Raw genomic sequence first — 13391 nt, 5'->3', positions numbered from 1 at the left:
AGGGGGTTGGAACTAGATGATGTTTAAGGTCCCTTCCAACCCAAACCACTCTATGAACAGCCAGGCCTGGAGGGCTGTCGCTAACAGTGCATCCCAGGGGTTGGTAGTGGGGCCAGTCCCATTTAACATCTTCATTAATGACCTGGATGACAGGACAGAGTGCATCCTCAGCCAATTTGCCAATGCTACAAAGCTGGAAGGAGCAGCTGGTACACCCAAGGGTCATGCTGCCATCCAGAGTAACTTGACAGGCTGCAGAAATGGGCTGAGAGGGACCTTGTGCGGTTCAACAAGGGGACATGCCAAATCCTTCCCCTGGGAAGGAACAGCCCCAGGCACCAGGACAGGTAGAGGCTGACTGGCTGGGAAGCAGCTCTGCAGAGCCTGTGGGTCCTGGTGGACACCATGTTGTTGACCATGAGCCAGCAACGTACTCAAGCAGCAAAGGTGGTCAGTGGTGCCCTGGGCTACATTAGAAGGAGCATCACCACAGTACAAGGGCGGGGTGACCCTTCTCCTCTGCTCAGCACTGGTGAGTCCCCATCTGGAGTCCTGTGTCCAGTTCTGGGCTCTTCAGTGCAGGAAGAAATGGGCTTACTGGAGAGAGTCCAGCAATGAGCCACAGAGATGATTCATGTTCTGAAGCATCTCTCATCCAAGGAGAGGCTGGGAGAGCTGGGACTGTCAGGCTGGAGGAGAGGAGGCTCAGGGACATCTCATCAAGGGGGATAAATATCTAAAAGGGAGCTGTAATGAATAGGGAGCCAGACTTTTCAGTGGTGCCCACTGAAGGCCCATCATGAGCACACGTTAAAAAGGAAATTCAATCTAAATACAAGAAAACACTGCCTTCCTGTGAGGTTGACCAAGTGGTAGCACAGGTTGCCCAGAGAGATTGTGGAATCTGCATCCTTGTCAGCATTGAAAAGCCATCTGGCCATGATCCTGAGCAACCGTACACACCTAGCATGTCTAGTTTACCCTGCTTAGATTAAATCACTCACTTTTTTTTAAGCTTAATGGTATTAGAAAAAAGCCAGAGACTTTGCTGACAAGGGCTAAGCAAACACAAAGTCAATAAATAGTTTCTATTCACTGCTACTGGGGCAACAGGAAAGCAGGACATAAGGCTCAGAGATACACAAACATGGTCCATGCCCCCCAGTGAAGCTCCTTTCCGTCCATTATTAGCTAGAATGAGTTTCTTGTGACATGGTGCTTGTAAGAGGGAGAAAGTTCCCTTTACAAATGGCAGGAACCATTGATCTGTTTCTGTTTACTTCCCCTTGGGCTGGCCATGAGATTTCCCACACGCGGAACTGCGGGGATCAGATACATTTCCACAAATACCTGGAGGGGGGTGTGTGGAACTGAGAAAGAGACATTAAAAAGCCATAGAAATAGGTGAATTCTTAACTCCTACCTCTAATACAGTTGCAATCTCTGGTACAGCAGAGCAGGCTGCTCTCAGGTACCAGCAGGAAGCTGAATATATCACATTGGCACCCTGATGGGATGAGGGTATTTTGCCTGAGATACTTACTAGGTCTGTGAGTTACTTCATCTCTGACTACTCTCTGCTGCCTGATTTGCTTTGTGCAATTAGCTGATGCCAAAGGCAATAATGACCTCTGTGGCCTTTCGCAGTTTGATGTCCCTTAAAACTTGCCAAACTCTGAACACTCAACCTGAGATTAAGCTACAAGTCATCGTTTTTCTGTAACCCAACAGCTGAAACCAGTCACAAATCATTGCTTAGACGTGGGGTAAAACCACAGGGTGCTCAAAGCCTAAACTCCCACTTTTGATTTGAATGTATATTTTTCTTGTAACTCCATCTTACTTAACTCCTGATCTTCAGTTGCATCCTCCTCCTAAATTGGGTTGTTTGGAGAGGGGCCCATAGAAAATATGGTTCCAGCTGAAGGTAACAGGATTTTTCCCCATTTTCCTGAAACAGGAGCCCCAGGAGCTGTTGTTTCTCTATGCAGGAAGCGGGAGAGCAGGGGATCTGAGCTGCGGATGTGACATTGACTGTTAAGGCAGGAAAAAACAAGGAGGAAGACCAAAAAAAATTACAAGAAGTTAATAACGACCCAGATTCCTGCTGACTGCAAGGAGCGAGACCTCCTCTGCCCGAAAGTGCAGGCAGGACTGCCTCCATGTAGGCAGCGTCCAGATCCTGCCATCCCCACCACCCCAAAACGCCCCACAGCTGAGCCCCTCCTTGCAGGCAGGAAAACCCAGATGGTAGAGGAGGAGATAATATCACCCCCCCACACACACCCCGCATAGAGTGATTTGCATTTAAGCAAACAGTTTAAAGAGCAGGCGCTCAGATCAGCTGCTGCTCCCGACCCCCCCCTGCCCCCATCTGCCTCGTGGGGATGGGACAGCAGTTCCCTGGAGATGCTGTCCCATACTAAAAGGGACAGGCAGTACCTAGACCTGTGAATTCAGGGGGACAAAGCCTGACACTGCCCCCACCCCCAAAACATGCCCTGAAATCATCTGCACTGGGGAGTGAGAAGTCAAGCATGGCAGCGGGAAAGGGTGGGGTGGGCGCATTTGGTTACCCACATATGTTTAAAAAAAGATGTGGCTTCATTATTGCAATAAACTAGTGAGAAAGACTCTTGCAACTATTTGCAAAGGCACTTCTCTAGTTTAGGGCCTGGTTTTAAAGAGAAAGAAAGAGAAAAATGTGCATCTGGCCTACCCCAGTTCTGTGTTAAAAAAAAAAAAAGAAAAAAAGTCAGAAATTAGTTCATTTCATGGTCATTTATTACAGGTATTGCAGAGGATCAAACCCACTGAAACCGAGAGCCCTGAACCCGTTAAACCTGGGAGAAGGATTGGGTTGACTCAGCCAAGTGAGAAACACCCCAACTGACATCTAACAGGTAGAAACAGCATCCTTGCTGCTGAGCTGAGCCATTTCAGCGGACCTGGAAGGAAGAGGTGGTGGGACATGCTGAGCATCACTGGGGCTGGGAGCTCTGGTGTGCCCATGTGCCAGGCAGAGGTGAAGGCTGCGGTGGCTTCTCTCCTTGCCTGGTCCCAAAGACACATGAAGACCATACAAATAGCTATGGGTGCAATACTTATTCCTCTGTAACTCCAGGTGGTTTTCACTGAGGCAAAGAGAAACCGGCTGAGGCCCATGAGGTTGCGATGTCCCAGGGGCTTTCTGGCACGGCACACAGGCTAGCTAAACCCAAATGCACCCACATGGCATGGCTGACATCCAAAGTGCTGGGCTGAAACCAGTAGAAATTAAGGCTTAAAGGCTTCAGGCTGAAGCCATGAGGGAGAGATTTGTGGGGAGATTTGAGCACGCACTCAAGCACTTTGTTGGATGGGGGCCTCCCCCAGAGCTACCCACTAAACCCAGGGTGAAAGCAGGAGCTGGGAGCACAGCACTGGACCACATCTTTCTTGGGGTCTAGGACTTAAAACAAGGCATGGGATAGTTTCCATATCCCACTCTTTTCCCTTCAAGATGGTATGAATTTACACAGAAAAAGTCAATAGTGCATCTACCTCTCCTTGTCCTCCCAGCTGGAGTCATGTTCCTTCAGCCACCCCTGAGTCGTGTGATCTGCGAAAGGACAAGTCTGTTCCCAGGCATCAGGAGAAAGCATTTGAGAGGCATCGAATGCACAGTACGGGATATTGTACTTGGGGGATGGTGACTGGGGCTCACTGGGACAGGGAAACGGTCAGTGAAGAGGTCTTGGGGTCTTCACAAGAGGCAAACAAATAATTTCTAAATAATTCACATGGCTGCTTGATCACGTGGGGACAGAGCTCACCAGCTCACTAAATATAATGGACTCAGAGGGGCAGAGAAATGAAGGAGCAGGGAGACTTACAGCAGAGGAAGATGGCAAGGAGTGGGAGGGCCGACACGGCTGCCGTGCTGACTGTGAGGGTGGTCACATCCACGAACTCCGTGCATCCTTCTTCTGTGGTCAAACAACCAGGTGTCAGCACAAAACGCCATTCAAAGCAGAAGGAGAAAAAGGAGAAAGGCAAATTGACACCATGAAAACATGCACACAAGAAAAAATAAAGGGGTGTGTGTGAAAACTAGTTTTGCTTTTGCAAAGATTTCACTTCCCTGAAAACCCCAATTTGTTGGATTTTTTGGGGGGGAAGGTCTGACTCCAAATGACTGAGTTGAAAGGATATCAGGTTTACATATCATGGAGAAGTTTTAGCCTCAGTGTGACAAATCCTTGGGGTGGTCCCTGGAGCATTCCCTCTCACCGTGGCGAAGGTGGATGTTCTTTATAAGGAAGCTGATCGTCAGCACCACTGAAACCACTCCTCCGGGAGCAGCGTAGCCCATTGTGTGCTGTGCTGGCCGAGGGAAAAATGACAAAGTGATGTTAACATGTGTAGTTAGATGCAGACAAGGGTCTGTCCTCACCCATGGTCTGGTGTGGAATCCACCAGCCTGAGTTATCACAGAAGTAGAAATAACGTTTTCATTTTAAAAAGTTAAGGATGAGATTTTCGGCAAAATAAACCCCCCGTGAACCAGTTTTATCTCCCTCCCCACCACCCTTGGTAAAACAGCTCACCTGTTTTGCTTTTCAGTTGGAGGAGCTTTGTAGGCCAGAAGGTCACGGTGGTGGAGACCAGGAAGGTTACCACGATCACATAGGTAAGGGCGATCTCTGGCAATATGATTGCAATAGAAGGGCCTGAAAAAAAAAACCAGGACAAGGCAGAGTACCAGCTCTTGCATTTGTCTACCACCTTCATAATTTTGTAACCTTCCATGATAGTCCTTTCCCACCCAGAGCCCTTTCCAGAGTTAATTGTAGAAAGGCAATTAAAATGATCAAGGGATGGAGGGCCTGCTTGCCTTCCTCTCTGACCCCCCTGAGACTCTACGTCTCCCACGAGGTCTTCACCTCATATGGTTTGCACAGCAAGGATTGCTTTTCTGTGCTGCACCCTGCACAGGGGAAAGGAGTGGGGTCTGCACAGCACCGCCCCGCACACCAAACCACCTCGCAGCCACCTCCTACCTTCCTCTCGCATCCAGAGGATCCCAGCAGTGGCGGCCAGGATGGAGGCGATGCACACCAGCCCGCAGGTATAGGCGCTGAGCCATCTCCACAGCTCTCCCCCTAGACACCCAGAGCAGCGTGGGGTGACTGCTGTGAACCCCACGCCAGCCTGCGCCAGGCCCCACCCCTTCCTCAGGGTGGGACACAGCCTGTCCTCACCCAGCATGGTGTGGGGTATTGCTGGTCAGGGTTTGACCCGCTCTTTAGTGTGGGTAGCTGGAAAGGGCTCTGTGCCCCCCAATATGGCGTATTATTAAACATATTCTCTTAAAAATGGAGCCTTGTCATAAAAAAAATACTTCTGAGAAACATTTTTCTCTATAAAAGCGTCAGTCAATCACCTCAGCTCTCTAGAACAAAAATGTTTGGGAAGCACCAGGATCTAACCTAGCTTGAAAACAGATTTCGCCATTAAAAAAATTTGTGATGGAAAGTTTCTCTACTCAGATGACATGAAAACAGATGTTTAGACAGCTGGAAAGGGAAGTAGCTGATCACTAGCTCCTCCCACAGGAATGTTCTTCGCTCTCCCCCACCAGACAAGGGAAATAAGGGTTCGGCTGCCCCCCAGCTGCAGACTCACTTATTCTTAGTTTTTCAGACTGGCAGACAGGGATTATTAATCCGCATCCCGAGACAGCAGCAAAGACCACAGCAACCACCGCAATCCTCAGCACATCCTGCAAAGGAGGGGAGAGACCTGGAAAGAAAAAACCTGAGGAGCTAGAAGTCAGGCCACTGGCAGGACCAGCATGGGTGGCTCTGGTGGGCCATGGGGCTCCTTCATCACCATGACAGATTCAATTTATTTGCCAGCTGGTGTCCAAATCAGTGCTTTCTACTGCAGGCTGTGGTCCATGAAATGTCCAACCCGGGACATGTGCTGCTCACAGGCTTCCCATTCACCACCCCCCTGCCCATGTCCTGCTCACCATCACCTTGGCCAAGGGCCATCACTTAGGACCTTATTCAAGAAGGAACAGCCAATCGCCTGCCACCCATCCTGCCAAGGACTGTGCCTTGGTGGGATCAGAGGCTGGGAACTGCTGCTGATCATCCTACAATGGGGAGGTTCTGTCAACAGCACGTGGGCCACAACCTCATGAGAAGACAGCCAGACTTTGGGGGATGGAGGCAGAAGGATGGGATGAAACCACCCAGGGATCCCCAGGGAAGGGTGGAGAGCAGGAAGAGTGGTGGGAGGTGAAAACCCCTGCAGACATCACCTGCAACAGTGATATTCAGGGAGGTTTCCTGCCAGCTTATCCCATTGCTGGCATTGCAGGAGTAGGACCCACAGTCCGATTTCTTCGCCGGCCTCAGGTACAAAATGCTGAGGCTGTCAGAGAGATGGAAATCTCTGTCCGGGGGAAGAGGCTGCCCATCTTTCTTCCAGGTGATGGCGTCCACCTTGCCCTCTGCCACGTCACAGAGCACCTCACCAGTGGCCTGGGCCACGAGAGCGCTGCTCCAGAGCTGAGGGCGAGACACAGGCTCTGGAAAGGGCACAGAAACTTCTCTCAGACATGACCTGGAGCACCTGTGATGGGGATCTGGGCTGCAACCGTGACTGCAGCATCTTGGAGTCTGCAATGGTGCAATCGCGGGTGCCTTTTCCTTGGAAATCCCTGTGCAGGACAGGCCTGCTGTGCTTTCTGGGTTTGGGCTTCTTTTTTCTAGCTGATTCATTGCTTTTATTGCATTTGGGTAAATACAGGAGATGAGAAAAAAGAGGAAAAGGATGCAGATCCCGTTCAGATTTATGTGTGGTGGAAAGGAGAAATGGGTGGTGAACGGCTGTGGTAGCATTATGACAGCAACATTATTATAGCAGAGGAAGGATAATGCCAAAGCAAATTAAGGGAATTGTGGAGAGTGATATTGAGGAGGAGCTTCTGTGTTATTTGAAGTGTGCTCTTACCTCTGCAACAGCAACTGGCACATGCAAATTGCAAACAGTCAGTATGGTCTGAGGGGGAAATTTTTTTCGTGACTTCTCCATAAACCCCACTCTGCTGGGCTTAACTCTATTGGCCCTGCCTGATCTCCCTTGTAAAAGTGCTGGAGACACACTCCGCAGGTGCCAGCAGATACACAGCATCCCTTCACTGAGAGAGGAAAACAAGGGAGGAAATTGCCTTTCCAGGATGGAGCCCAGCCCTGCGTCACAGCCAGGCACCCTAGAAGGTCTCCTTAGGCAGCACCACCAGATCTTCTCCACTGGACAGATTGGGAAGCTCTTCCCAAAGTCTCCCTGGTGATGTCTCCATGCATGGCAGGTTCAAGCAAACTCATGATTGGCCCATTAGACTTAGCTCAAATCCCTTCTCCAAACCCCTTTGGCTGGCTGCTGGTCCATATACGGTCAAATAACACCACTGCTCTGCTTGCATCCATCGCCCCGCTCCTCCCTCCCATGCCCACCACTTACTGAGGACTTCCAGCAGGATTTTCAGGCTCTCCCTGTTTCCCACGTTGACAGTCACTTTGTAGATGCCACTGTCACTTTCCTGGATGTCCTCCAGCAAGAGAGATCCATTGGATGGATGGAAAATGGCTCTTCCTGTGTAGGGAGCGTGGATGGTGGGGTTGTGAGACCCTCTGTAGTACTGCAGGATGGTGCAGGAGTGGGTGCCATTGAGGAACTCCCACTGCATGGAAAAGATGTGTGTGACATTATCTGGCCCGGGAAGCAGCACTGAGGATCCCACAGCGGTGGATTTTCTCTCGATGGGTCCTGCTGCTTCGGCAGGATGTTGCAAAGGCACCAGGAGCCCTGGGTGGCAGGGGAAGGGAAGATGGAGCAAGTCAGCGTAGCTTAGGAGAGGCTTTGGTACCCCCTGTGCCAAGGACACACACCATGGTACCTGGACCGCTTGGCCACAGCCTCTTACAAAGCCATGGCCATCGCCTGTCATGCTGCCAGGCAGGGAGACATCCCAGCTAGAGCTGATAGAGGTGCCTAAATACAGCGCAGGGTGCTTGGAGATACCTGGCTTCAGGGCTGTGAGCTTTTTCTACTTGAGTTTTATTTGTATTTGGGGGGCATTTTGTCCCAGTCTATGCCCAGAAGGGACTTTCTAATCCTGACCTGATTTCCATGACTTATTCCCAATTCTTGTTTGGAACTGAAAGTATCCACACACTCCCAGCAGAGCAGGATGCAAATGTGTCCCCAAAACACATGGCAATTTCTGGGCTTGTCATGACTCGGGCTTCAAGAGGAACTGCTGTGAGTAGGTCACAGCTGTCAGCCCCAAGAAAATGAAAGAGCTTTCTAGGAAAGCCAGGCAGAAATCACTACTGCAGTCCTATCTTGTAAAGTGGATACTTTAATTTAAAAAAAAAAAAAAAAGGTAAGGTTAAAGGGTTTAAAGCAAGGAGCCAGCCCTAGGCAGAGGAAATGAAAGAAAGGATATTTATCTACCCAGGCAGTGGCAATCCTAGAATTCCTAAGAGGCTGCTCAGAAGGAGGTGCTCGGACTTCTGCTAAAGGTCCTCATTTCCTCACCAAAGCTGTCAGCCTAGCCCTTGCATAGGAGTGTCAGGTCTGAGACTTGTGGAGACGGGGACTGGCGGCAGCGATCCCAGCCTGTCCCCAGAGACCCACCACCGAGCAACCGCAGCCACGCTTCCCAACAAGAGAGACGTCATGAAAACACATTTCCAGCACGGGCAGCCCCTAAGGCCCGTCTGCCTGCAGCGAGGGGCAGGGATGCTCAGGCCTCGGGCATCTGGCTGCTCCCAATGCAGACCCCACAGCTGCACAGGCTGTGTTTGATCTTCTCTCTCCACTGTGTCTCGGTTCCTGCCCCGATAAGCAAATGTTTGCCTGTATTTACACTGCTGCCTGCTGTCTCAGCAAACAATCCTGAAAATTGTCCCTTATGCTCTGACCGGTGATTTCTCTTGGTAATTTTGCAGCACGGGTGGGAAAGAAAATAGGCATAACAATCCTAGTAAATCAAGCTCGTCTGATGATTTTCATTTCTCACTCTCATAACCTTGAGAAACAGCTACCGATTTCTATTTATGTGCCTTCATGCTCCCCAAACTGTAAGAGAAAGTGAGGAGTGAGGAGAAATAGTCTTATGACTGAAAATCACCTTGCTCTAAGAGAAAACTATTTATACAGAACAGGCTTTACCACTAGCAGAAGGTAAGAGAAAATACTTCATCTCAGGCATCTTTTCCCAACTGCAATATACAAAGCTCATTCTACAGACACCCAGCCAGAGCTCACTAACACCACAGCATCTGAAAATCTGGGTAGATTGTAATGGGTTTCCCTTCTATTTTAGATGCTCACCCTGAAAATCTTTGTACATTCATGCTTCAAGGCAGTCAGGGCATATATAAGGACCACAGTGAGATTGCTCACATGAGTATAACTGCAATAAATTTTGTGTTATTACATATATCAGCCCCAGTATAAATCTATCTGCAGTAGACATTTAGCCTTGGCACTGTGCCTAGTTCTTTCGGTGCTTCTACCTCCTCTGTCTGTGGACAGCAAAGCAGAGACACCTTTCCCTTCCAGGTTAAGCATTTTTCCCCATCTGAAAAGTCTAACTTATATACATCAGAGATCCCCGTGCACATTTGCAAAGCTCCGCTGAAGCCTCGGGCTCTCTGTGGGTTTGCAACAGGCGAGGATCTGGCCCGGAACCCACTGGACGGCACTGGCACCTCACCCAGCCTGGGGACAAATTATTTACCTGCAAGGAGCACCCAGCTGGTCCCCAGCAGCTCCACAGGATGGCACATCAGCATCTGTTAAGGAAAAACGGCTCAAGAATTGCCATGCTTTTAAAATAGCCCCTTAAAAGTCCACGCTGTAACGAGAATGACAGGTCAGGCTGTACCGTGTGAGGAGTTTTCGCAGTCTTAAGGATTTCTGATGCTCACTCGCAGCCTGGACTGGCTCCAGCCTCACTGTTTTCCTGCTGATTGTTCCTCTCCCTCCTTGCCACCTCCTCTCCTGCCCCTCTGACAGGGACCCTTTCCAGGAGGCTGCTCCCACTCTCGCCCCCGCGCTCTCAGATGCTGGCCGCTCCCCGACGCCGCGAGCGGGCAGCATGGGAAGGCAGAGCTGCCTGATTGCTGCCTGCACCGTGGCCAGGAGCAGCGGCTCCTGGGGCTCAGACCCTGGCTGGCCCTTTCTGCTGGGGTAGGGCAGAGGGTGTCCCCGAGGGACTGTACTGCCGCCCCACAGGGGCAGATGGGCAGAGCTGCAGTGCACCCCAGAAGTGGCCCCATTGCAAGAAATGCTGAGCTTGATTGCCAGGCCAAATAAGAGAGAATAACTCACCTGACCCTGCTTCTAGGAGGGGTTTTCTATTTCAGTTCTTGCAGCAATATAAATTACATGGGATGCCCCAGGTCATTTCCATGCCCTGAGGCCAGAAGATCCATCCCCATCCCTTTCTTAGAGATCAGTCATCTCCCATCCTGTCCCTGGGAGAGGAGCCCAGCTCCCTGAGCAGAGCAGAGGTTGAACTCATCCTCCAGCCTGTTTCTAACAGGTGGCCAGGGGCTCAGGCAGGCTCTGAAACACTTGTCCCACTGCAAGCAGCTTTTTTCTCCACCAAGGCAGACATGGGCTGGGATCATCCATATCCCACAAGCTTTCTGCAAAGGGATTTTCAGTTCAAGGGAGAGACACTCCTGGGATCAGAGGAGCACTTGGGGACCAAGCTTCATGCTCTAGACTGAAGACGAGAGGGATCAGAGACTTGGGAAGGTTTGAGCTCTGCCCCAGAGCATTGGGGAAAGCTTTTTTGCCCTGCTGATCATGGCTGGCCCCATCTAACTCCCACAGACCACCAAAACCAGAGCGAGATGGATGCTGTAATTACTTTTCCCCCCTTGGTCCTCATTTTGCTACATCATCCCCAAATTTAGTATTGCTGACATCATTACCTAGGCAATCTCAGCTTTAGCTGGTATTGCCAATGTCGTTTTATCTAGACAATATTGGCTTTGCAAGCCTTCGCCCCAAGAGGTCCCCAGTGCTCCCCACAGTTATCTATCTGAGGAGTTCGGTTGTTTCCCATTTTCCCACCTCGGCCACTGTGAAACCCAGCCACACCTCGCACACCAACTTTGAGTTTTGATGATCCTCACACTGTAATCTGTGATGTCTGCAGATTTCAGTAGTTTCCTGTATCCCGGACAGACTGCTTAGCCTTAGGCCAGAGCCTAGGCAGCGACTGCATCGTTTACGTACAGCCCCAGGGGGCAGGACAGACATATTCATACAGGAAGGACAATGACCTTTAAGACAAGTGGAGCTTACAACTAGCTCAGTACAAACTGCATGCGAAACAAAACTTTTTTTTTTTAATTTTTTGTTAAAGGGGAGACTGCTCCCGATCAGATTCTACCTTTCCTGTTGTTTTGTGGCCACCTGTGCATCTTCATTTTTAATTTAACTTCTCTTTCTCCCCGTGCCCAGCAGAGTGCAGGTTCTCTGTTCCTATCCATTTGGTTCCTCAGTGCAGAGCTGGGTATTTGTGGGGTCACATCACACATCCATTGGCATTTTGTCATCACAGCAAAGGGCTGCTGCACTCTGCATGCAGTTCAGGTGAGCTTGGGACATCTGAGAAGCTAAAAGCAAGTCAAAGCAGTGCAAAGGCACAGGCGCAAGACATGAGCAGGAAAATGCAATTTGTGAAAAGGAATGACAGCTCTGTCCTTTCCCCAGGGACATTCCCTTGCTGGAGCAGCACATTTCTTGGATAGCCCTTGGTAGCTGCAGTGGATGCATCAACATGCACCAGCAACATTTGGAGTGACCATTCATCTGAAAGTGTCTTCAGAAAGACACTGAAGGATGAAGCTTTCATTCTTCAGGCAGATACTTCATTTGCTTGCAGGAAGGATGAGCTGCTGTAGATGAGTGTTGCCCACCCAATGCCTTCACCACATCCCCATCATCCATACTCACCTCTTCATTTAACTGCTCCAAAGTGTAATTTTTGTCAGTCAGGCCACTCTGGCAACATTAATCCTTCCAGGTTTCTGGAATGAAACTTTAAAAACATATTCTCCACTCAATCTTAGATAAAATAAATGAAAAAACAAGGCAGGTTTCTGCTAGTCCTTAACTCCTTTCACAAGTATTTTAAAAGCTTTTCTGGCACTTCTGTTGCACCCTGCACCTTTTGAGGGGCTGGGAGATACCAAACAGCAAATACAGCAGAACAAACCTGTAGATATTGACTGTGAGGAAGAGTTTGCACACCCACTGCTTCAGGCCAGTGCAGCTTATTGTGGTTTGAGAGAGATAAGAAGACCTGGCAACCATCAGCAGATATGAAACTCATGCCACAGACTGTCTGAAAGCACAACCCCAGGTCCTTCTCTCTTCCCACTCTCACACTGCTGCAACCCCAAAGTCATGAAGGGATGGTTGTCGGTCTCAGCTAGAAATCAGAAGCGTGTGGATGGAAAAGTAAATTACATTTTCTGGTCAACGTCAGTGTCCCTGTTGCAGGCAGTGGTCAGAGACCCCTCCATCCCCAGCAGGACCAAGCCCAGGATGTAGCAAGCATGTACATGGAGCAGCTGATGGCTGCTCACCCACTTCTGTGGTCCCCAGGCTGGAGGAGACAAACCGCCCGTCCCACTGCAGTCAAGGGTAATGGGGAAAGATTCATGAGTCCTGCCCACAAAACTACTGATCTGGACAGTAGCATGCTGGAAAAGTCCGAGCAAGGAGAGAGCTTTGCTGTGGCCAGTGTGCTCCTGGCCATCACCTATATTCATGTGGGTGCTCAGTGGAGGTATCTGCACAGAGCTTTGCATATGGGGGGGTTCCTGAAATTCTCCACCTAGGATTCAATGAGAGAAAATAACAATCAGTAAAAACGAGTCAGACTCACCTGATCAGTCCCAGTGAAGGAGGTGTTGTCTGGAGACCCAGCTCTGGGAAACCAGGGCACAGTGAGCTCTTCCAGCCTGCTCACAAGCAAAGAGGTGCAGCTTGAAGCCTTGGCAGACAAGTGTAATCTTGACTGTGCTGTGTTCATCACTTTAAATCAACTTAGGTAGCCATGATAGGCATCCCGTAGGCTCTGAGCAACCTCTCTACAAGGGACAACTGTGACGCTTTTTTCCTCTAAATAAGTAGTGGGGCCAAATCCCAGAACAACAGAATAGCTGAGGTTGGCAGGTGCCTCTGGAGATGAACTAGTCCAAGCCCCTGCTGGGCAGGTTGCCCAGGACTGTGTCTGTGTCTGGTTGTTCACCCAGTGTTCAACTCATGAAACTGATAAATCCACTTATCAAACTTGCACTTCA

The 13391-nt window shown here is 49.9% G+C and overlaps 1 protein-coding gene across 1 annotated transcript; it reads right to left on the bottom strand.

Moving 5' to 3' along the window:
* Window positions 1-3429: 3429 nt before the first annotated feature.
* Window positions 3430-13208, bottom strand: LOC141927742 (uncharacterized). The gene is made up of 11 exons (XM_074835001.1): window positions 12974-13208; window positions 12037-12121; window positions 9803-9857; window positions 7516-7860; window positions 6311-6580; window positions 5668-5784; window positions 5043-5144; window positions 4590-4712; window positions 4273-4365; window positions 3876-3968; window positions 3430-3601 (listed from the first exon to the last, which is right to left on the bottom strand). Exons 3-11 carry the CDS (start codon window positions 9855-9857, stop codon window positions 3540-3542), a joined length of 1260 nt encoding a protein of 419 aa, XP_074691102.1. The 5' UTR covers window positions 12037-12121; window positions 12974-13208; the 3' UTR covers window positions 3430-3539.
* Between the last annotated feature and the right edge of the window lie 183 nt (window positions 13209-13391).

This window comes from Strix aluco, chromosome 10 (genome assembly GCF_031877795.1).
Source record: "Strix aluco isolate bStrAlu1 chromosome 10, bStrAlu1.hap1, whole genome shotgun sequence".
Taxonomy (NCBI): Eukaryota; Metazoa; Chordata; class Aves; order Strigiformes; family Strigidae; genus Strix; species Strix aluco.
Note: the sequence above shows the minus strand (reverse complement) of the source record. Positions and strands in the feature narration are given on the sequence as shown.